The sequence below is a fragment of the Buteo buteo genome, chromosome 5, assembly GCF_964188355.1.
Source record: "Buteo buteo chromosome 5, bButBut1.hap1.1, whole genome shotgun sequence".
Taxonomy (NCBI): Eukaryota; Metazoa; Chordata; class Aves; order Accipitriformes; family Accipitridae; genus Buteo; species Buteo buteo.
The window spans coordinates 15879105-15904489 of record NC_134175.1 but is presented as its reverse complement, the minus strand read 5'-3'; the positions used below and the strand labels follow the sequence as shown (position 1 = coordinate 15904489).

General features: G+C 38.7%; 1 protein-coding gene across 1 annotated transcript in view; it reads right to left on the bottom strand.

Annotated features, from left to right (window-relative positions):
- The window catches only part of KANSL1L (KAT8 regulatory NSL complex subunit 1 like), a 66561-nt gene that overhangs the window by 21759 nt on the left and 19417 nt on the right, over positions 1-25385 (bottom strand). The window contains 4 exon segments of the mRNA XM_075027941.1: positions 10283-10484; positions 15214-15335; positions 18115-18312; positions 22018-22159. Of these exon segments, the coding sequence (XP_074884042.1) occupies positions 10283-10484; positions 15214-15335; positions 18115-18312; positions 22018-22159 (664 nt within the window).

Below are 25385 nucleotides of genomic sequence, written 5' to 3'. Positions count from 1 at the left end.
GTACTTCAAGGGTCTTAGCCTAATGCTGTGGTAGCCTAAGAGCCGCATTTATCATCTCCCGGAAAAGTATTTCAATGTAAAAAACTGTAAGAATGTATATAACAGTGGTCATCTTGATTTTCTTACCACTTTTTATGGAATGAAAGGAGAACATCTAGCAGTTGCATCAGAGGCAACACAATCAAACAAACATTATTTGCATTTTTAATACTTCTGCTTTCAGAATCAAAGAAATCTCTTCAGCTGCTTCCTCCTGCCTGAAATATTCCAGGTGGTATTCTAGCAGTGCTACTCATCTGTTAGTGATGAAGTGATTATGTCCACCACATAAAATCCTCCTCCACTTACTGAAACCAGTCCTTCTGTCAGGTGGCATCAGCATTCACAACCCACACTAACTCAGAAAATATTCCGTTAAAAAGTTCCTCTTTCCATCTCTTCCCTTCTTCTCAGTCGACAAATTCCCTATGCTGGTACTGTGTTACAGGAACTATTAAAAATCAAGTAAGCATGTTATAATGCTGGAGCAGAGGAGACCCTGTGGTGGTGGTGGTTCTTGTATTTCACTTTTTTTTCCACAGGAAAACATTAACAGTTCTAAATCCACCTTGATCTCCATACACAGGTGTATGCATGAGTACTTTCGATTAATTTGGAAAGAATTCTTTTCTAGCCCAGGACTCCTTCAAATCAGCGTTCTGTTATTTTCCTGTGATAGACGTATGAGACTCTTCATCTGTTAAACTTTAAACATCCATAGTGTTGACAGAACTGGAACCTGTGTTTGGAAACACTAGAGGGATAAATGCTAAAGCGAATTTAATGTTTCCCATTATATGGACCATTAAACTAAAACTTAGAGAGCTTTTAGGTAGTTGCTCAACCTTTGATGCAATAACGGCTTGCTTTTAAAAAATGCACAAAAGTATATTTCCTCTTGATATTTGGGTTTTAGAAATAAACTAGTTTACTGAATCTCCACTATTTAAGCTGCAACTGCACCGCTTCTGCTTGCATTTTTTTTTTTACAGAAATGAATCCACATTACAGTAAACGATCAATCTCTTATTCTTTAAAAATAAATCCCCAAACACTAATCAGTAAAATTACCTAGAAAATATATAGATAAGACCAATACATACTGACATCCAGTCCTTTAGTCCTGACTTGCTTTTTGTTGCTTTCATTCACTTTAGTCCCAAACACTTTTAGACTTAGCTTAAAGCTAAGCCTGCTCAAAAACATGCATACGTGGTCAAATAACCTCCACAGTCTCAATCTATTTTGAAACAGGATTAAAATCCATTTGCCAACACTGGTAACACATATTTTCCTCATCCCGCCTGTGGTCGGAGTTACAAACCTTATGCCTGAGTTTGTGCTTTATTTCCTTGAATGCTCTGGCATCAACACCTAAATAATTACATCTTTCATTAAGTCACTTCGTAATTCAAAAGAAAATAAAGACTTCTATAGAAGTAGAGTAATTTTATTTAAATGCCTGTGAAGTTAGTAGAAAAAAGCTAAAAATGTCTGTGGTCCTAGCTACTGGATCTGGTTTAAATTTCTGATGGAGTAGTTTTCCACTGGAAAATGCTGAATTAGTGAAATCATGTTTGTCAGGAATGTCGATTTAGTCAACTCTTGATGAAAAAATTTCTGAAGCCCTTCATTCTGGAATAAAAGCATGTTGCTCAGTCAAAGAAAGTGGTTCAACCTTATTGAAACAAAATTGAAGAATTGTTTATTGGAAAACTAAACTCTCCCCCCTTCCAATTCAGTACAGAACACAGTCTACAACCCAACTGGCTTTTACAACAGTTAATTATTGATTTTGTAACAAAACAAAAAATCGACAAAAACCCAACTGAAAACAACCCCACAAATACATCCATTGAGCCACAGCAATGACAAGTGGTTTCATGAAAACATACAGCTTTTAGAAGTCAGGCCTCTACAGTAAGCCTGAACACAATGCCAATGCTTCAGAAAGCAAGAGAGATTACTAAACTCTTATCAATTTTTTTCCCTGCTATACTACACCTCATACATCTCCTGAAATATTTTTCCTCATTACTGAAATACAAACCTCATGCTTCCTGAGCTCAAGCAGATATGAATAATAACATTACATTAAATTGATTCTATTAAGGAAAAGAAAATACACTGTATTTAAGAGGAAATCAGAAGTGTGCAAGCTTTAAATCTTCAACTAAAATAGCAGCTCTGTTTTAAACATCATAAGGAGTGGTGTCACCAACAGAATCTAATTTTCTAGAGTATTATGAATTTTCATCTTGGATTTCTCCCCACACACACACTTAGTACTGTTTTACTGGGTCACAGAAAATATAGTGAGCAATTTACTTCAATATTCAAAACAATTCTTGCACTTGCTTGTGATAAATTGATGCATTAGACAAAGCACGACTGGCTCATGCCTCTGTTCTAGAAGGGTCAGAAGGCTGAACACTACCAGCCAACCATCATTCTGCAGAGAAAAAAGTTTGAGTCTACGAAGCATGCAGTAATTGAAAAGAAAAATGTTTTGTGCTCCCAGTTAAAAATTATGAAGTGAATACTCGTTTCATGGTTTCAGCTACTGATCACTAAAACTCCTACCATTTTTGGAAACATGCCTAAGTGTAACAGTACAAAGGCCACAGTTGAATTACACCAATGTGTATGAATCCAGTAAGTTAATTAAGTTAGCTCAAATACACTGCTGAATACCTGTCACGTCTGCTTCTGATTACTCTTATAAGCTGAAAAAGGCAAGGAAAAAGCATTTATTCTCCCTACAACCCCCCCCCTTCAGCAATATCAAAGAGCTATCCCCCTCAATATTAAAAACTTCTTCAGTAAATGAGTAGCCAACTAAATTGGCTAACTAATTGTGGAGATTTAATTATGGGATCCAAGTGAACCACCGTGTGGGTGGCTGATGCCTCCTCTTTGAACACTTAACACACTGCTAACTTTTAATCCTCCAGAAGCGCTATGTACAGCTCAAACCAACAGAGCACCACATTACCTGCTTGCTTCTGTGCTTTACCAACTGCCTTGAAGGCCAGCCCCCTTCTCCATGGGCTCCCTCTTCTGCATACAATGATCTGCTCCGAGCAGAGCTAGGTCCCTCTGGCAGAACATACAGTTAAATGAAATGTCTTCCTTTCACAAGCTAAACATCAGGGGTTCCCTAAGCAGGATTTCAGTGCAGAGTGCTTTTGGGAAACATAGAATATATGGATAGTGAAAGGTTAATCTGAAAGCCCCAAAGACCTTCTCTCTTATCAACAGGTCATGGGGGAGAAGGTGGGCAAAGCATCCAAGACACCCCTACGTGGGAAGGTGCATAACAGATGGTGCTGACAATACCTATTACATGACAGACTCTCCCCTTTCCAGATGAAGCTTCTACAGATGTCAAATGGACAGACCTTTCCCATGCACTTGCTTGCAATCTATATGCAGGTCAGCTACAGTGAAGCAAGCTGCCCTGGGATGTAAACAAATTCAACTGCCTCTGGCCCCTCTGAAGCTGCAGATAACATTGAAGTGGCAGATCCTGGGGCAGAGACCAGTTTTTTCTAGGAACAGAACTGAGACTTTCATAAAACACTAACAGCAACTTACTCAGCATCTGGCTTGTCTCAAATTCAGATTCTTGGTCAGTGTCATAAAAGGAGTGGTACCTTCTACCATTCTTGGAGATCACCCACCTCTCATAAGTACATGGAGTTTAGTTTCTTTAATCCTGTTATAAGCCAACAGGAGATGGACTTTCACCTGCTCTGTAGGAAGTGTATGCTGTCCTCAACATCCTGAAACAAAGACCTTTTGTTCAACTAGCAAATCAATAGAAAAATCAAGGTTAGTGAGTAATCTTTGATCAGTTAAACCAAAAGAAGGAAAGACATGTTAATCCACAGGGATCTCTTTTCAAAAATGCCATGTAGAAATTAAGAATAGATGTGATCAATAAAACACTACAGTAATGTCATAATAAGCTAAAGGTGCAGGACTGCAAAAAGCACACTTCAGGTTTTTCACTCTGGAAAAAAACAGAATTCACAGCATGACCGGCTTGCCATAAACCTCACAAAGGATGGATTTAGTTCCACTGGCAGTATCACAGTATCACAAAGCTAAAGGTGTTCTCCCTTCCTTCCTCCCCAGTAGACAACAGTCTTGTCACACATTCAGAATAGCTGAATGTGTAGGAATACTTATTTTTTTTCCCCATTCAGGTTTTGTTGATATCTAACTAATAGAAGATCTTCGTTTTTAACTTCCGGTGTTAAAATAGTCATTTTATCAACTATTATTTTCACCTACAAACTTGGCAAACCGTAAGCAAGTGATTCTCCTCCCCAACCCAGAAAATTGACATTTCCACAGAGGTACTACACTATTTTCATTGAAGCAGAATGCATCCTCTTGAAACCAGTTTGCAGGAGACTTGGCAACACAACAACATTCTCTGTATTCATGGCTTTTTAAAAGTCAGCAATGCCAGGAAACTATGCAGAAGCAGGTGTAGGAGCCAGTATCTGGGGTTATCAAGGAAGGGGATGACAACCAGTAGACCCCATTTCAGTGCAACTAAGGGGAAATTACTACTTCACTGTGTGAAAGGCAAAACTTCTAGCTGGCTACTGAGTAATATGCTTGCTAGTTACTGCTGTGGACAGTGCTGTTTCTTTAAATTTACCGACCGAGGGAGCTAGAGAATGCAGTAATTGGTAACAGCCACAAAGAATTCACCTGTATCTCCTTAAACGCAAATAAACCACAACACAGGATAATATGGTAGATGAAATGGGATTGTATTCTAGGAAGCAGGTGCTAAAATATTTGTTCCCAGACAAAAATATCACCTGGCAGAAAACAGGGTACAACTTCCACACTATATGCAATATTATGATTAAGCACCTTGTCTGCAAACACACCCTTCTCCCTGTCCCTTATTCTCCTTTCATGCTAGCTACAGACCACCTGCAGATAGCAGACATTTAGCAAGTAAGATAAAGGTTCTGCATGCTGTATATAATACAAATTATAAAAGTGTGTGTATATATATAGATACTCTTCCCTAAAAACTGAAAAATAACAAGACTTGGTGAAAGACCCATATGTATTTATCAAGTAGCATCTACAAAAAGTATCACTGGCCCTAAGCATGCACTGGGAATGCAACAGGACACAAAAATCATAGAACTGGCATGAGAATTAAAGAAACCCAAACCCTAGAATTTAAATACTTTTTTCCCTGTCTGTTTCAAAGCCTTCTGGAGAAGCACTCACTTTTTTTTTTTTCCCCTTCTTTTTCTTTTTTTTAAAACCACTAAACAAAAGCAGGTATTCTTCTGCTCTCGCTTAAATCCCCATCGAGACGGAAAAGAAAAAATACTGGCAATACTCGACTGCAAGAGTTGGCAACATTATACCAACTGTTTGCTTGTGGTATCTAAAACATAAGCTTTTGCACCTCAATGCCCAACTTTCAGGGTGTTGGCACCTTTGCAAATTTGAATTCCGGTTTTCTCCATGTGCTTCAGTGCACACAACCAACTATTCCTCCAGCAGGTGGAGATACAAATACAATGAGAATTTGCAGATTAAAAAAACCCACTATGTTCTACAACCCTGCAAGAAATGGATAGGACCAAAATTGATAGTACTCAGATCTCACTGCTCTATTGCCTCTTACCTTTATCTATAGCTGTATAAAGTTTTCATAGATTAAAACACTACATAACCTCAATGACATCTCTTGGCAAAGCACAACTTGAAAAAAAACAACAGTGGAACTTATGTCATTAGTTAGGATGTTAAATGAGAAACTAACAGAATGTACTGGCAAAACAAATTCCATGTTACTAAAGAAACCCTGCAGCAAGCCACACAGATAAAATACTAGAAAAGAAAACATCAGGGCATGTCAACTAAGCAAAGACCTCTCTGAGAGCTTCTGACTAGTAACAACACTCATCTGCTTTCAAATAAACTTAATAGAACTTCTGGTATATCACAAATAATCAGTTTCTTCAATTTTAGGCAAAAAATAGGCAGAGACGGAGATACTATAGGTCCTCACTGTAGGAAAAGCATTTGCAGAAGCACCCAGGCATTAAACTTTGGAGAATCTGGGTGCAGGGGAAGCAGTTATAAATGCAACAACCACTGGGAAATCATTCAATTGGTGCTCATGTCTTAAAGTCCTGACACCAATCCGCTACTTGCACACTTCCTTGGTTTTAATGTTTTGATACTCTTAGCCTTCTTTCTTAAGTGTTAAAACTACAGTACATGCATTTTATAGGAGGAGACAATGACCCAGAGGTTGTTTGACTTGCCAGCTGTAACAACACAAACGAGTGGCAGATCAGCATTTTGAACGAAGCACTGAGGCTTCTAAAGCCAGCCTGCAAGCACATGTCATCCTACTAGATCATGCCTGCAGTTTACTCCTTTGTGCTATCCTGCATGCAAGTTTTAATATTCATTCAAAAATCACGCTGAAGAAATGCACCACTACAATCACATCCTCTAGATTGAAGCACAGACTGCAATCCCAGGGTTTATTGTGCCTGTGGATTATTCAGAGTGGCTTGTGCACTGACTCACAATCAAGAAAAGGCTTAAACTCTTACCAAGCTATTTAGATAATGAAAGAAGAAAGATACAAAACAGATTCCACGGTCAAGAGATGACTCACAGATCATCTGTGGTACTTAGTCATTCTGAATTAGGGGACGAGTGGATTTGGCCCCAAAGGATGTTTCAGGTTCCTGAGGATACTGGATGGTGACACATAAACCAAACACCCTGCATCCTGTTTTATTTATCCCCACTGCAGTCTAACTATCTTGTAGATCTGGCAGGTCTTCTAGACTTTCAGAGTTCTATGTTTTCTTTTACATACTACTCTGTGTAAGCATTATTTAAATATCAGAGCAGGGGAAGGTGTAGTCCTCTTCAGAAAAGAAACACAGCAAAGTAGAGGACAGTATAGGGCATCTCTCAACAGACACTGGGAGGCTACTAGGTCACTAAATACTCAAACTTTTGACAGCATTGTAAATGTATGTGGCATGGCAGTAGATAACAGAAAAAATGTGGCTGTCTTCCCAGTGACCTTATGAACTGACAGATGGAATAGCACTTCACAGTTTCATACTTTGCTTTTCCTAACATGAATGTTGCGGGGTGGAGGGGGGGATGAGCTTAAGTTAAACCACGACATAAACAAATCCGAAGAGATGTGAAGGACAACACTCTGAATGCCATTCAATGTGCAAAGGGTACAACCAGTCATCCCAAATCCCCCAAATTCCTCAGTTATCCCAGCATTTCTTAATTGCCTACACATGGGAAGTCTGCATTTTGCTGTGATTCTCTGGTCAGAATTCGATAGTCATCATCTTGCTCAGATCAGTCTGCAGACCAGCATCATCCATCAGCACTGCCAGGCACTCGCTCGCCTGCTATGTGAACTAGGCACCATGAGGAAGCTGGTGCAGGAGCTGTGATGTACAGAAGATTCAATGTTCTCCTCACACTTTGGCAAGCTGGTCTCTGTTAACTCCACATCTGCTGCAAGGAGGTGGCAGCAAGTCTTCCCTAGCTCCAGCTTGTTCTCAGGCCAGTGACCTTAAAGAAATGGGGGTCCTCACAGACCATGGTACCAGGGGCTATATAAATATGTAAAACTTGCAGAAATATGGGAGCAGCACTTGCTAGAGATGGCGCACTAACATTACATTAAAAATCCAACTATTTTCCATGCTGCTAAGAAGTAACTACTTTTTCTATGAAAGCCAGAGGAAATTTGCTGGATTACTATTGGGAATATAAATGCATTTTCAAAAAACCTAGGTAACAATCCCAGAGGCCATTCCCCATTTTGCATCCTTACCCTTAGACATCTGCCTCATCTAGCAGTCAGCCTGGGCTGATAGCCAGTGTTCTTCCATTACAAGCTAAGCAATCTCATCAACAGCTGGGTAACCAAGGGTAGCAAGTGCAGGACTAAGACAGTGACAGGGCCTGTTAGAATAAGATTTCTTGAATGAAACAATACACTGATGATGGCTCTTAATTCAAAGACTTTATACCCATTTAGGTTTGATTGTCACAATGTGCTGGAAATGTCCAGTCCAATTTTATCACTTACTTCACCAGCAGGATCCCTCTGTTTTTAACCAACACTGTGTAAGAGGCTTTGTTTACTGCTTTACCTTAATTTTGAAAACTTTAATTGAGTTTGGCACTTGCATGAAGCCTGAAGCTGACAGCTTGATTGCTGCCACCACCCTTTATTTTCTCCAGGAAAACAAGCAGAATCTATCCGTAGCCCATGACACTGTTTTCCACGTTGCCTCTCGGTTGACTTCCCCACAGAGAGGACATTAGAAAGCAGAGTCTCAACACAGGTTTTTGAGCCAAGAGCTGTGGTAAGCATAAACAGCAGTCCCTACAGAGGGTTTTACAACACTACCTTCGGGACATCTCTGCACTTTCAGTACAGCGACACTGGCGCTGGGTTAGTATATGGCAACCCAGCACTAGAAGTGTCAAGAGCATGGAGGAGACACACAGTTGCACCAGCTCCTGTATTTGAAGCCTTAACTAGTAACTTAAAATGCACTTTTTGATTGCAGTCTTACAATCAACGGTAAACTACAGATTTATCTTTTTAGTCTACAAGTCAAGATAAACTATTGAGTATGCAAAGCAGCTCAGCTCTACAGCTGGTTGAAGATAAAAAGGTAACCTCTGCTTTGAACTCCTGCTGCTGGGCTGCAGAAATGAAGTTTCTGTTCACAAGCTTCTACTGTTATTCTCTGAACTGCACTAACTCTGGCCCAGTTTTCAAAGGACAGAGACATAGGCAGTGCTTGTAGAAATATGAGACACGTGAGCCTGCAAGATGTAGGCTTCCAGAAAAGCCTGTTATTTAGAAGTTGCATCTGGAGTGGAAACCCCTCGTGTTTCAGTAGAAGGAAAGTCCTGGAGTCTTTTGCTGAGGAGCAACCTCCACAGCTGCAAGAAGCACTTGTGGTATTGGAGGCATCAGTTGGGGAACGAGGCATCCATCCTCTTTTAACAGGACATGGATTGGATTGAATGAGAAACAAGGAAGTCAAAGTCAGCAACAGCCTCCTTGGTTAATGCAAGGAAGATGAAAAGCCTAAGTGTCTAGGAGGTAGAGCTCCCAAACCCAAAGACTCCATCCACCGCCATCCCCCACCATCAAACCCTCCAGGCAGGCTGCCAAGTCTTTAAGCCCCACTGCCAGGAAGCTGGGAAGTCATGCTAATAAGAAACTGCACAGTTTTCAATAAAATATCTTGCTAAAACTAGGACACTTCTGCAATTTTGCAGAGGATGCTGAATCAGCACACTCACACAGAACATCCTTGCAGGGGAAATTTCTCTCCAGACCACTGGTAGACTTAGTAAATCCTAGACAGTTAGCCAAGGAGACATGAAGAGTTCTCTCAATATAACACACTTTTAAAAGGCAAAGTAAAATCAAGACATTAAAACCACTTGGGATTAAAACTGCTCTAAAGAATGAGTTCATACCATCTCTGCTCCCAAATTAGACTGTTGCTTTATGCACCACAGCTAAACTCATTGTATATTCTTACCAGCAATATGCTATTAATATCAGATGTGAACAGATATGCCTTGCCCTGCACAAGAGATAATGGGGTTTTTTCCCATTTTAAAATATTAATTCCTTTGTAATGCGGAAAATTTTAAGAGTTTTAAAGGATTCATAAAGTGTCATGAAAAAGGCAATATAACTAATCAGGAACAGCAAAAACAGAAAAAACATTAAGATACTGCAATTTAATTTCCTAGAAAATGATATGAGCCACCAGCTGTGTAAACTTTCTTGTAGCTAAAACAAATACTCTGAAAACAAGCAGGCAGCTGATTTACACTGTAGCCTGTTTCCTCAGCAGTCAAGCATCCCAAGGAAGGTCTCAAGTTGTCTCTTAGACTGTACAAGGGCTTTAAAGATAGCCATACAACAAAGTGATTTGATAAGCAGGATTCTGAGCGCTCTTTAATTTTTATCAACTCATTAACTCTCAGCTCCTGCTGACACATCTAGTACTCCCACCACATACACTATATGCTCCCTGAATGTAACAAATAAGCAGCACAGCATGCACTTCTCTTCCAGCACACCAGAGAAGACACATGCAGCCTCTAGCAGCTGGACTCTTTGGTTTTGTCTCCTGAAGAGAGAGGCAAGGCCTACCTGCTGACTCCAGTAACAGGCCCTGTGCATTCTGTAGAGTTTCCTCTTCTGGAAACTATGAAGTGGCCTTGTTCGGGCAGATGTGCTCACATTAGCCACAGAGAGAGATCTTAGTCTTGTCCTGTCTCTTCTTCTTTTCTTGATGTGCTGATGATCAAGCAACCAGCTGCTCGAAGAGGATACTTCTCTGTTGTCTGAAGCTCTGCAATTTCATGATTTATCAGGGGAGGAAATAGGAAAAGTTAAATAGGCTCCACATGCACAGCCCAACATTTCATACACTGATTAGCATTAGCTATCTAATTCTAAGAGAGTTTTATAAATGCTAAAATGTTTTAGCACACTGTTTCCAGAAACCATGTAGGTGCTTTGTTTGCCTGTTGATTAATTCCATGTTAGGTCATGAAAGGAAGTTTATTGTTCTTGTTCACCTTTCTTGCTCATGGAAACAAATGTCAAAATGAAGTTAAGCCCTCAAGCATATAATGGTTTTTCATTTTTCCAAAGTCAAGAACTCTAACACTTCTAACACCTATGAGTTTTAAGTTAGAATTAACATTTCCCTACAAACTTATATTCCATTCAAGATAGCAATCATGCTAACATAAAGGAGACCTGGAGTCCTGCCCTAATACTTTTGAGATTTTTTAGTTTTGCTCAAGAACTGAAACTTAAGTAAAGCTTTACAAACCAGTGTCCATTCAGTGTAGCGGTTGCAACTCACTGTGAAGCATTTCTATGAAAATTAGGAACTCTGCACACTTAAGTTTAACCAACACAAGGCCATTAAACTTCACTTCCATGTATGTGCCAATAGAGCTCTCCAATAGAGCCCAAGCCCAGCCTGGGGGAAACTGTCGAGGAAGAGGGAAAACCTAGCCTGTTTTTCTGTCTTTGAGACCTAGAAGCTGGTCGGACCCAGATGATTTGGAAGAATGCAAGCTCAGCTCCAGTCACAATGTGACAGGGTCTACATGAACACATGGAAAGCTTCCTTTTAACATTACCTGCATTTCCCCAAGTCTATCCCTTTCAAATCCCCCTCAGTGTTACAGCAGCATTCCTCCACAACCTTACCTACATGCACACTTGCACCCTTAGTAATACAGTATGCAATCATAAAAGTTATGTGTCAACACAGGACCAAGAGCAGTAGAAAACCCTATACGTATAACAACCTTGGATCATTCTCACCAATCTACAGCCTGCTCATCAGAACAGGCAACGCTACAAGGTAAGAATTCAAAACACCCTCCCATTTGGGTGGGAATGACTCAACGGGAAGAATGCACTTCACTTTTATAGGTAACCCGATTTTATTTTGTTGCTGTAGCAACATCTGCCTGCAAAGCTGAAGGCTTGCTGCAAAAAGCACCCAAGTGTGCATTTATTTTTACAATACTGAAGACCTTGACTGCAACTCTAAACTGCCTGAGAAGCGCAAGTATACAAGATATCTTGGCCTTGGTTCGTAGCAGGTCATCTATCTGCACAAATGACTATTTTCTCTTACGAACTTTATCTGGCAAGTCAGTCTTACTAGTAAAGTTGTAACACACAATAAAACATGAAAACAAATTTATTACAAGGCCATTTATCAATCTTTTTTGACAAGCAGTATTCTTCTAACAGTCCGTTTTTATTAAATAGAAGTGCTTGTTATGAAAGTGTGATTAAACACCACCCCATGCTGTGCTGGTGTGGTAACAAAGCTTTACGGGCTTGAATTTGAGCTCTCCTTCTGACACATCGGAACAATCCCAATAAGCAACACAGACTCAATGAAAAAAATGTGCTAATTAAAAGAGGGATGGTACAAAGTATTTAAAGGAACATATTAGTAAGTGCCAAGAAAAAGCCCCAAATCCTGAAGCATGACATTGTTAATGCTAACGCTGCATTTTTTAAGGCTTGAGAAAGAAATACAATGTTTAAAGTCCATGCAAAAGACTATTAAAATACTTTCTCTGAATTCTCAAAAACATTTTCTCTGTAATTATCTGCCTCGAAGTCAGATGGTGCCAAGCCCAACTTCTAGACTTCCACATACCTCCCTCTTACATGAAAGACAACTTGGACAGGTATATAAGAACAAAAAGCTCAGTCTGGCTCCTCAACTTCTGTGATTCCTGCCTTTGTTCTGGTGGTCTGCCCAGGTCTTTGATAATCTCTCTTCAGTCTCTGCCAGCTGCTCTATTTACCCTCCTGTGCCTTGCAGTAACGCTCGGCTCCGTTTTCAGATGAAGCAGAGATCTCGGCTCTGTGGCTTAGAGCTCCGCTACACAGCAGTACAATTTTCCTGCCACTTGTGTAAATAGGCTTCCCAGTCAAGGTTTGGGTTATTCATTTATTTTGATCTTAGTTTGGGTGGTTTTCAAAATGTGATTCTACAGAAGAGCGAAATGAACCATTGCCAGATGTAAAATTCATGGATTTACTGAAACAGTCCTTTCAAAGCTCATAGGCTGGACTTTCTTGCTCCGTAGCCTAGGTAAAGAGCAGAGACCTTACTCACGGATACACACATGCACAGCAAGCCATCAGACAGGCACTATTTGTACTGAAGTAATGAACTTTTTCATTCCTCTCCCCTCATAAGAAAGTGGTTATCACTAGTTTAGGGAACTGCTTCCATGAACATTTACCTTCATACAAAGCACCTGGCTAATCTTGGCATCTAGATTCAACTGAGCAAAGAAAAGCTACATAGAAAAAGGAAGCCACTAATGAAATTAGACCTTGACAAATGGCAATTCAAGGTTCCCACATTTAATCAACCAGGAACTGTACATGCACCACCACTTCCTCTGGGAATAGCCCAAGTAACCAACCGTACTGCAACCCCATGATTACCAACCTCAAAGCATCTCACACCTAGACCTACTTTAAACATGGACTATTTTATCTTTCACATCAAGAGCCTACAACTAATTTCAAGAATTTACTTAAGTAAAAAATCACTATCATCCTTTTTTTTCCTCTTCAAAAACAAGAAATCACCTTACTTTCCATTTGATTTTGATTTCTACTTTCTCAAGTACTTAATACAGTCGGTGTGAGCTCTAGAAAGAGCGAGGGGAGAAGCAGCCAAGAAATGAATTTAACTGTAGTATGTAACTGTCTCGATTAATTGCACACAAAACTACTTCAACAACAAAATACCACAAAAAACTGAAACACACTCAACAAGAAGTAAGAGGCAGTAAACTTCCCTACAGGATTCTCATTATAACCACTCTATATTGTGCTTAATTGCCATCTTTAATAAACAGTATTTATTTGCAGATTTCAAAACACTTCACAAGAAGTGAATAATTAAAATTAACTATTTAACTGATTTTTAAGATGACATCTAGAAAGCTCTCACATCTCTCAGATTCCCTTCCAACACCTAACGCAACAACTCCAGTTCAGAGCTACAGCACGGAGAAAATCTTAAAACTCTTCTCATTCTTCTTTGGGCTTTTATATGTCATGAGCAGAAAACAACCTGCCTTAGTGAGAGTGGTCCATGAGCAAACAACTGTGTTGCTCATAAAACGGAAAGAAAACTGATTTGGGATGGTGCCTGGTAAATCAGAAGACAAGCATCTTGAAGTTACATCATTAGAGTCCCACATCATGAAGTCAACTCCATACACTCCTAAAAATATTTTTAAAAGCAGGAACCCTTCCTCATCTGTTTTGTGAAAAAGTTACAGATTCAGGACACAGCCTTCTAACAGCCTAATTTACTCTCTTCTTCCACATACCCATCTCTACTAGCAACTCCTATTTCAGGGTTATTTTTATTCCAAAACTCAGAGGAATCTTCTGATTTTCCCGTACATTGTCTTTAAATTACCGATACATCAGGAGCATGGATGCTACGTGACAGGACCCCTCATCCTTAAATTTAGGGCACAGTCACACAATCTCTTTGGAACAGACGGCAGTTAAAGAAGCTGCCCATCCAAGCTGCTCATTATAATCTCTTTGTGGGAGCTACAGCCTCTGTGGCAAAGCTGCTGAAACAGACGGCGTGGCCAGCTCTTCTTGGAGCCAGAAGCCAGGGAATTACATTCTGCTGCAGACACTGCCATAAACTCCCCAGCTCTAGTAGGGAACACTTTCTTCATCCATCCAATCTTAATTAAGACCTACAAATAACAGCAACCCCTCCATCCTCAAAAATCATATTACCAGTATCTCAGTATAAATACCCTACATACCTAGGTCTTTTCTAAGACAGGACTGTAGTCAATTACTTTAATGCTGTTTTGAGACTAAAACTGATTACAGCCTGTGTTGTATTTTAAAATCTTTGAATAAAAGATGGAATTACTAAGATGTATGGAGTAGTACTGAGAAACATTTTTCTATGTTAATTTTGAGCTGCTACAGTCATCCTGGAAGGTATATCCATCCAGAACGGAAGACCACAAATGGAAAAATATTATCTCCAAATTCCTGAAAAAGTAGATGGCAAAGATAAATTTGTCCTTGTATTGAAGACTGATATGCTTAGAAATAATGAAGCTGCCACAAAAACCACCACGCTGAGGCACCAGTGATGTTGCCTATGTATTCTACTGATCTAGTGAAGTCTAGTTCATCGCTTTTCCAGAAATTAAGTTGTACTCCTGATGACAGAATGCATTAAGTCTGAAATAATCAGAAGTAGTGTGTTACTTACTGTATCCTTTCATTACTTCACAGATATATTCATCTTCCCAGTACTTAAATGTACTTACAGTGACTGCATACTTTTATGTCTTTAAGAACAAAACAAAACCCTACTATGTTCAACCTTACAACCAAGACTTGACTTCTCTTGAAGCTTGCAGAAAGCAGCTCTCTCTTCTGATTTACTGCTGTAATGATTATCAGTTCCATCTATATAACTTTACCAAAAGTTATTCTCAAAAAGATGCTACCATACTGTCATCTACCTGAAGGAGATGCCATTGACCAGTTGTCTGTGCCTACAGGTCTTGGATGAAAGAGATGAAGAAGCTGGAGACAGATTGAGTGGAGCAATTAGGCTGCTGATGATTTCACTCAGTTGTGCACTCTGGAAAAAAACCAAAAAAAATAAAAGGTAGTCAGACTTTTATGGAGACTCAACAGCTCAAAGGTTCTGGGTTTTTGTTGTTTTTCTACTTACGATTCCAGTCACATACATCATGGAATAATCATATTTAGTTTCTTCATGTGAATAATGAAGTATGGCATGTTTTTTCTTTCACAATTATTATGTTCAACTATACCAAAAAAACCCACCTCAAAACACAACAAAAAAACAACACAACCCTGAACAACCAGCCAAGCACGTTGTTTATACACTTGAATTAGTAGTACACAAAACACATTAGTGATCTTACTATTTTAACCAAAAGTTTTTAAAAAGGCAAAAGAAACCAGAATGCTTTACAGCTGATGTTACAACAGCTGCAGCCCAGAGCTGCTAACTGGCCATTCAACAAGCATTTCAACAGGGAAAAAAACCCAAGGTCTGCTGTCTACTCATTGTACATTTTGTTCACTCCAAGTATTTTTCTTGTTAAAAGAATCCTCTTCATTGCTCACTGTAGTTTGACAAAGGTGTTTTTATAAAGGGAAGTGTAACTACAGGAGGACTACTGTAACTACAGACAGAATGGCTAAATCTTCTGGTATCCTTAAAAATAGCAACAAGAAGCCCCCACCCTACCAAAACGCTGACTTTCAACTGCCCCAAAATAAATGCAGCTAATTTGTTAAGACTAAGAATTACTCCTTATAAAGCAATGAATTGTGGACTGACTCCAGATAACATTTCATAATGATTTTTTTTGTTTTAAATGTCAAACCTTAAAGGCTATTCTGACAATAAATGTAGCTTTCTTAGAAGAAACTGTGTGCTGCACACTAAATAGAAATAAAATGTATCTGAAATGCCATACTTTTTTTTTTAACTTTTATACTATTTTGTAGGCCTTTCATTCAGAACTAAGATTATTTAAAACAAGAATTCCTAAAGGTTACCCAGTAAGTTTTCTGTATGTTTTGAGGCACCACCATTTACGCAAAAAGATGCAGAAAAAATTATTTTCCATGTTATTACAACTCATGTCTTTTCTGTTCATGTTTAAGTGATGCAGTCGGGTAAAAATTTCATGTCAGAATGAAATATTCAGGGATGGATATTAAAGCACAGAAATAGCAAGTCAATTACAAAAGGTCTGGACAGAGCAAACAAGATGCCAGTAAAATATTTAGCAGATTGATGTAAAAATCTCAACAGAATTCAATCTGTAAGGAGCAAAGTCTCTACTGAATATAAAAGCACTGAAACAATGGCAGACTTCCAAAACACAAGGAAAAACATGTATGTTTTTAAAACATTGCATAGCTATGAAAAGGACTTGAAAACAGTATTAATAAAAATTACCAGGCTCAGTCACTTTGTATTCTTTATGAATTTTTTTTGTTCACAAGTAGAATTACTTATTTTTAACAAAGAAAGACTTTAACATTGGACTGAAGAATTCTGTGGGACTACCTGTGGATTTACTTCAGCCTACAACATCGCTACTCCTGACACTGAACGAGAAGTATCTCAGACATTCAGAGTTAGGGTTAATTTACAGAACTGATAGTCGAAAAACAAATCAAACCCCAAAGCTTTTTGTGGGGAAAGGGAAGAAATCTGATGTAGTCTGTGAGATGAGTTAAATGAAGAACACCTTTACTTCCAAGTAATCTTTAGATCATCAGTGTTCTTGGACCTCTGTTTGTAGCTACTTAGGGACCAGGAAACACACTACTATTACTTTAATTGTCCAATATCTTACTGAAAAGTGCGTTTAATTCTCCAAGTAATCACTTAAAGAGAGGACATTCACCACATTCTAAAAATGCTCTTTGGATTACCTTGTGCAATTGCCAGCACTGCGCATATAAATTTCCTGTTTCATTGCTTCCTCACTCCTGTCTGTTGTGGATAAGATCTATCAAACAGGGGAAGCATTTTAAGAACAGGAAAGTATGACTATCAAATAAGAAAAATTGGCACAGAGATTCAGGAACAGGCATTAGTACCTAAAGCTACTTTTACCCCATTTAAAAAACCTGTATGCAACCAAGAATTTAGGTAGAGCAGCAGAGCAACGTATAAATGCACCATACTGGCTTTGTCAGCTTTGCTTTATGCGAACTGTATAAATTCATTCTGAAAACAAATTTCCTGTATCTCCTTCAGCAACGTGATCCTACTACATTCTTTATGTACTTTCTAGCAAAAGAAAACCCTGTTGGAGTCTATATTGTATTTCCTGGAATTAACCTTGGAAATGACTGTTTTGAACACCATGAACCGAAACTCCGCTCACAGCTATGCCTCTGCTATGCCTGTGAAGTACCTGGAATTCCTCAGCTCAGAACTGGAGTCCCGTGACACTTTAAAAGGCAGACCAACAATTATATTCTGTTGGCACTTTTATTCTGTTTCAAGTGCAACATACCTCCATCTTCAGCTGTACTCTTTCATCTCACGTAAGTATTTCCTGAAACAATCTGTGGCAACTCTACATTGAACTTAACTATAAAGGAGAGGCACGTTTGTGGATAGCTGTTAGAAGTTATGTGGCCGCTTTGATGGAAACAAAGCGGTAACACAGACACATCAGAAATAAAAGGTTCATTTGTAAACCTGGCGTACAATGTAGTTATTTAAGCCCTTCAATTCATCAGCACCCACTCTCAGGACTGCAAAATATCTTCCTTTTTGGAAGTCGGCACCATGGAACCTGCCCTATTTCTGAAGTAAATCATTTGGCTCCATTGACCATTCAGTTCTTATTTTACTTTACCTGTTTTTCTATGTTTCGTAAAAGCAGGGTAGGACTGCTGGGTGACATTTCAAAGTCATGCTCCGGCAAAGAATCCTGTCTCTCAATGGCAGCTTGCGAATTCCCTGTGGCGTTTAATAAAGCTTCTTGGTCTGTCAATTGTATTTGCTTCTTCAAAATGTCTTTTGGAAATGGGAATTCTTCTAAGATCACCATCCCCTAGACAACAGCAATTGAACACAGTTGGTTGACAACAGATTAACCCTCCTAAATAATTTTTAAGGGGCAGTAGAACCTGGCACATCCCCCTTAAATCCTCCCAGCAACTCTTTGGAGCACTTAAACTAGGTTTTAAATACACTTAACAGCTAAAATATAGAAGTAGTAGGTATTTTCATTAATGAAAAGCTGCACCATTTATGCTAGTCCTTATAACAGCAATCATTCTAGTCTTATACCACTGCTTAAACATCTGTGCCAAAATTCAAATCAGAAATTCATACTACTTAGCGTAACTATATGATCATTTGCCTACTCATTTAAGAAGAGGTTTTTCTGCAAGAAAAAAACACCCTTTGATTTGAAGCTGGTTATAGTCTTTGCATCCAATAAATTTTGCAGAGGCATTTTAAAGTGCTCTATTTTTTTTTATTCCTATCCATATTCTAAGCAAAACATCAAGGTTTATTATGTAGCAGAGGTGTATACAATTCAAAACAAAAGCCTTTTACGATTTAAAAATTGATTTTTTTAAGGTGAGCATTTTTAGAGTTTTGTCATTACAGAGGTAACTGTCCTAAATATTCTAGCAATCTTATTGCTTTTCAAGACAATCTGCACAAATGTGGTATCAGACGTGGTCTATTGTCTCGAATGCCACCTAATATGATAAATGTAACTTTATATGGTAGGGAAATAACAGTTTCTTAAATAGAACTAGTAAAAGAATATCCCCATTGTGTTTTCCACATGACGGATTAGAAAATGAGTGTCAAATACAATCCTAGGTAACATCTCAGTTGGTTTGTTTTAACAACTTACAATGTTAAACAAAATAATAAGCAAAAATAACTTTGTAACAGTCAAAACCAGTTTGTCAAATAGTCCCTTAATTTGTCATTATCTTGACTAAATAAATTTCATACTCAGAAAAGGCTATCAAACCCTTGGAGGCTTTTTCCAAAGAGAAAGGGAAAGAACTTACTTGCTTTCAAGTACTAACCGTTACTCAATTATCAAGCAGATATTGAAAGAATGGGACCATTCAATTACACTGCCTCAAATTTTTCTTTCTAGTGACAATACTCCACTAAAGCCAAGGGAGATTATCATCACGTAAACACAAGGAACCCCTATATTATTTCTTTAAGCAAGATAGACTTCACCTAGGTTGTGGCTGTGGAAAATTAAGGATCCTGTAGTTTTATTCACACCTTGACTCCTGCCTCAGCAGGAACTTGCCTCAAAGAGACTTCAAAGGGGAGACTAGGAGAAGACGTGAAATTGTCCTGTTCTCATTGTGTCTGTAACTTATTCCCCTGTTTGAGTTATAAATTCAAAGCTGAGAACAAAGATATTCTCTAAAAACAAATGTTGGTGCTCGAAAACTCGCTTTAGTGCCCAAAAGGGGCACAGAGATTCTGAATTTCCATCAAGTCAATGCTAGATTTTCCACATTCCTTATCAGGTAGTAGCCCATCATCTGTGCTTTTCCATTTACAGCAGATGAAAACGACTCCAGACAGTATCATACTATAATCTGTAGACCAAGAGCAGTTACAAAGTAGGCAGTATGTGTAAGGAAATTCAAGTATAGATCTAATTTTTATGTGCCACAACAGGAGGACAAGCTAGCTCAACAGCTTTAGACTCTTTTAGAATTTAGAATCTTTAGATCTTTTTAGTAAAAGAATCATAGGTCATGACCAGAGAAAGCAAAAAAAAAACCCTCAGAAAAGCCTAAAGCAAAATTCTGAAGTGAGAGGAATAGGAAAACACACAGGAAGAGTGGTGAAAAGAGGGGAACACTCCACCCCCCACCCCGCTTCCACTGGAATTTTATTTTTTTAAATTGCAGAATCCTGTTGATGAAGCACTGAAAAAGGAAAGCAGGAAAGGTACTTGTACAACCAGCAGGTTTTGGCAATGAACTCCCTCCTCCCCCCCCACCCCAAAATGGAATTGTTTTGTCTTGCAGATACACATTTTTTTTAAATGGAAGGATTCTCAAAGATCCAGAGCTGCTACTTCTGTGTGCACAGAGATGGAGAAGACACAATGTAGTAGGCCAGGAAACTGCCCACAGGTTAACCATCTCCCTTCCTATTGCATTATGGTATTAAGAGGAGTGGCGTTTTGCTTGAAATCATTGTTCACTGGCTATGAATCACATTTTTTTCCATTCAAAACACAGGAAAAACACTCTGAAACTATTAAACACAGCAAACAAATTCTAATGATATTGTGTAACTACTTTGCAGCCACTAAATGAAAACAAAGAGCTCTTCTATCAGCCCATGTGTCCTTCTGTAGCTGCTGCACTGGGGTACTACAAACGTGTACATACAAAAAAAATCACAGCTGAAGGAAATGTGTCTACCTTCACTATGGGACTCAATGCCAAATACTGAATACCACAGCTGGTAAAAGGGGCATGAAGTTTGCAAAAAGGAATGTCACTAAAGATCTCCACCAGGAAGATGACTAGGATCCAAGCCAACATACCACCCAATGCGAAGAAAATGCATGACTAAAGGAATGTTTTTCCTCTCGTTTCTGTTATTTATTTCTCTGTCTTCTGCAGCTCATGAGACCTATGCCAACTTAAAGGCTGACAGCTCTTGGTTGTAACAGTGTGCGTGTATCTGGCATTTAGGACAACACTAAAATACAGGCATTCTCACCCTTCACCAAAATACAAAATCTCCTTTCACTTCTGTGGGCACAGAGACAGGACAGACCCTCAAACAAAGGCTCTTCAATTATTTTTTAAAGAAAAACCTGACTGGGAAAAAGTTGCGAGCAGGAGAGACAAAGTTGGATAGGAAAAGAAAGGCTCTGAGGGTGAAAGAAGAGGGAATAATTTTTCTTTTTGTGATCAGAGGGAAATTCTCTCTGGGGTGATTTCCCTCTCCTTTTAAACTCCCTCTAAGTCTCACATTCAGCCACATAAAGTCTAAAGCATCTTCTGGCTCCTCTCCATCTGTGCTTATCTGACCCCAGCAGAGATCAAACAACCTACAACGGAAAGTCAAAGAGCCTTCCTCTAAAACCCCTCACTATCACACCACCAGAATTATCACAGGTTTTGGCTTCTTGCACATGAGAATGACCTAGGGAACCCATTAAAATGATAGATAGATTATCAATGTTTTAGGAATGTGACTTTCCCACTGTCTAGCCAGTTCGATTTACAAAAACTACTACATGAGTTACACACGTTGGAATTTTAGTAATAATTAATCTTTGACCTGTTCAAAGCACTGTACAAACATTAACTAGCTAATCCTCAGAATAAACATGCACTGTAAATAAAAAAAAAAAACCACCCTGAAACCCCACAACACAAAAATGAATAACCTACTACCCCACCTGAAAACCAAATCTTGCCTCTTCTGCAGAGGGAAAAAACCAGTGTGATAAATGCAGTACCTTGTGCTGTGCCCCACTAACAAAGTCCCTACTACCACAGATAGGCAAGTAAGAGTTCCCGACTCCCTGTCCTGTATTGGTGCCTCTAGGGCACAATACATTTTAGCTCCTGATGTCTTTCTCATTAACCTCCGCATGTGATAGCCTGCACAGATACAAAAACTCTAGGGCAAAACAAACAAGGACAATGACAACAAGGAACCAAATAAATAAATATTACAAGAAATACTGTCAAAAGATTGAAAAGCCCATTTATAAGCTTACAGACAATACCTTGGTGGCACGTATCTGCCTGTGAAGGTCAGTTAGTTGTTGGATTTTGTATTCTAGTTCTGAAATCTGGGCTTGAAGCCATGTCCAACGGCTGCCAATTCTAGCTCTGTCTGCAAGCCACTTCCATTCAGAAGTATAGCTGCTGTGAAGACAAAATGCTGGTTAGTCCAAAAATAAAGATAACCACATTTGCACAAGAACATTTTTGACAGCTGCTCTGCCTCATGTTGCAAGCATCTCAGTTGCTTTCAGAAGATATCTGATTATACCCATCCAGTTTCACATCAGCTTATTTATGTAACTACAGAACTTGCCCAAACCAGTACAATCAATGTTCACTGGCTATTCCCAGGCTAAGCTAGTTTTCTGTTCGGTATTATAAAACCCAGAGCTGGAGAAAGTACCAAACTGTATCAGTTAATGCAGATTACAGATTTGTAAAGAATCCCAGTAACTCCACCAGTGAGAATCCAAATTCTTACACCATGCTTCCTCCCACAAGCTTCCACAAATATCGTTTGCTAACAACTGGAATCTAATAAAAACACCATCCAGCAATGACCAGCTAGATATCAAGTCAATGCCCAAGAAAACAACTAAGTAGTTTAGATTTCTTTTATTCAAGCTATTTTATAAATATAGCTGTGTCAGTATAGTATAGTGAGGTCACTCTTACTGCCATTTACAAATAGGTGTATTTTGTAACACAAAATATATGCCTCCCAGTACCTGAAATTGTAATTAGCTTAACTTTATTATGCTAAATTCATCACTGGTATCGGCAAACTTTACTCAATCTACATATTAAAAAAAGAATGACATAATGGTACCACTGAACAAATAATCTTAATATCCAGTAAATTTAAGCAACAGAGACAACACAATGCAATATTTTAGTATGCAGCTTCCACTAGTACCCTACCATTAACTGAGTTTATTTTTTTAAAGAAAATGAGTGGTGTTTTTCTCCCCACTAAAGTTGTCAAACAGTTTTACCACAGCTAACTTAAAAGAACTGTAAAAACCAAATCAAACTTCTTCTGGAAAAGAAGTGCTTTTACTCAAGTTATTGGGATAACTACTGGATCTAAATCCTGGATGACACTGTATCTAAGATACAAGATACAAGAAAAAGCAGATGCCAGTGAATTGGCATAGGAACATCACAAAAGTGCAATTGTTTCATGCAGAATTTTGTGTTAGCTATCTAAACAACAACAGAAAGGTAATACATTACCCTGCAGAAGATGCTAGACATTTCCTGGCATGAGCAGAGAATCACCAAATCTGAGAATCCTAACATTTTCAGGGCAAAGATTATAAACATCAAAATCTCTGAACTTTTCGCCTACTTCAGCTATCATAAATAGTAAGAATAGACGCAGTCTCTGGTAGGTTACCTCTAAAATACATCATTTCCCCCCCTTTTTAACATAAATTATCTGCCCACATAATTTACAACCAGCTTAAACTCTCTCCTACACAGACAAAAAACCATATGAAATTAGACAGGAGACTGAAATGTTCTGTTTAAATCCAGACTCTACGTGCAAGCAAATAAAGTGGATTACTATCAAAAAGAAACTCAAAGAACTCTATAAATATATACCACAATAAACTGTTTACATTTTGTATACTCTATTAGCGATTTTGTCCTAGGAAAAAAGGCATATGAAGTCATCTTGTGAATATCCATTTTTCTGACAATCCCTTCTTATTTCTCTTTGTTTCCCCATTATCACCAGCACGTAGTAAATAGCACTGGTTACTTATGCTTTAACCAGGTCTTCTTGCCAAGAACTTCTCTGGGATTGACAGCTTTTGCATGTGTTTGCTTCTGCAAGTCATAAAATACAGTTTGTGGGGAAAGCGGGGGGGGGGTTGGGGGGGGTGGGGGGATTGGAATTCCTAGTTGGCCCAAGTCAGAGTTCAATTAAATACTGTGTCCACAGAAGTGTGGTGGCTGGAAAAGTTAGGATTTGTCTCAGGACCCTGGGATGGCAAAAAGGTAGTTCTAAGAAAGAGTTGCTTAATGAAGCTGTAACAAATCCCTTAATCATTTTAACAACAAAAGTTAAATAGGAATAAAGAGGATAACTGAGAAGAACACAACAGGAGTGTTGAGGTGCTTATTTCTAGTCCTTTCTCAAAAGACAAATGAACAAACAAACAACAAAACCCCACAAACAAGGACTTTATAACAAGAAAGCCCAGGTGAAAGAAAATAAATCACACCGAGAGAATTACTTCCCATGCTAGATGCAACAGTTTGGGGAGAAAAAAGAGCTATCCTCAAACAGACCGAGGAGGAAGGGGGAGCAAATGAGAAAAATAAAAAGTGCCCACACAGCTGGGAAAAAAGAAATGGAATGGAAAGGTCTTATGTCACATACACTGTATGAAATCAGCATGGCAGTAAGGGAATCCATCATCAATACCAAACCACAGCAGATAACAGAAGAGTTAAAAATTGTAACCTTAAGACAAACAAATCATATCCTCTGTATATTACTGTCTTACATATAATAAAAACAAACCTCTGCAAAGTTACATCACAAGTTATTTTTAAAAAATGTGTTTGCAGTTTTTTTCGTAAACACTATATTAAATCTTGATTTAATTGCATTCACTGTTAAATATATTATAATTTTGCTTCATTCTAAAATACTATGCAAGTATTTCTTAAGGCTTTAAAGTGTACTATATAATTAAACTAACAGGATTTAATTACACTGTAATAATGATGTCCTTAGGCTCCTCTGTAAGGAAGAGTTTCCACCAAACTAATCACAAACATTTTAAGCTCATGCCAAAGGAACCAATTTTAGCTTCTCTCTCCTGCCAGCCTGGGCTGCCCCATGCCCAGTGCCTGCACAAGCCCTTGGGCAGCTACACAGTGACATGGATTAGAAAGTCGCTCATGGTTAATTTTAACTTCGGAGGCAGGGTGAATGCAGCAAGTTTAAGTCTAGATCCCTTTCACAGTTTTGATGCCTTGCAGGCAGACAGACACACTTTTGCACTGCTACAAGGGAAGGGGCAGGAAGCTCAGAACAAGACAGCAAGACTGAGCTCCCATTTACGGGATAGGAGGTAAGAGCACTGCTAAATTCTGTTCCCATCTGTCACTCATATTTGTTTGATCTTGCATTATTTATTTACCATCTTTGCCTCTAAGTCTATTTCTCTACAAGCTATTTAGTAAACATTGTAACTCCTCAGAGGAAGATAAAATCTCTATAAGCTATCCTCACACTCCTAAAGTGAGCTGTTTGCATGCAAAGTGGTGTGGTTACTCAAGTGACAAATGATAACCTACTATTGAAATTAAAAAAAAAAAAATTTAAAAAAAAAGTGTAAATCTGTTC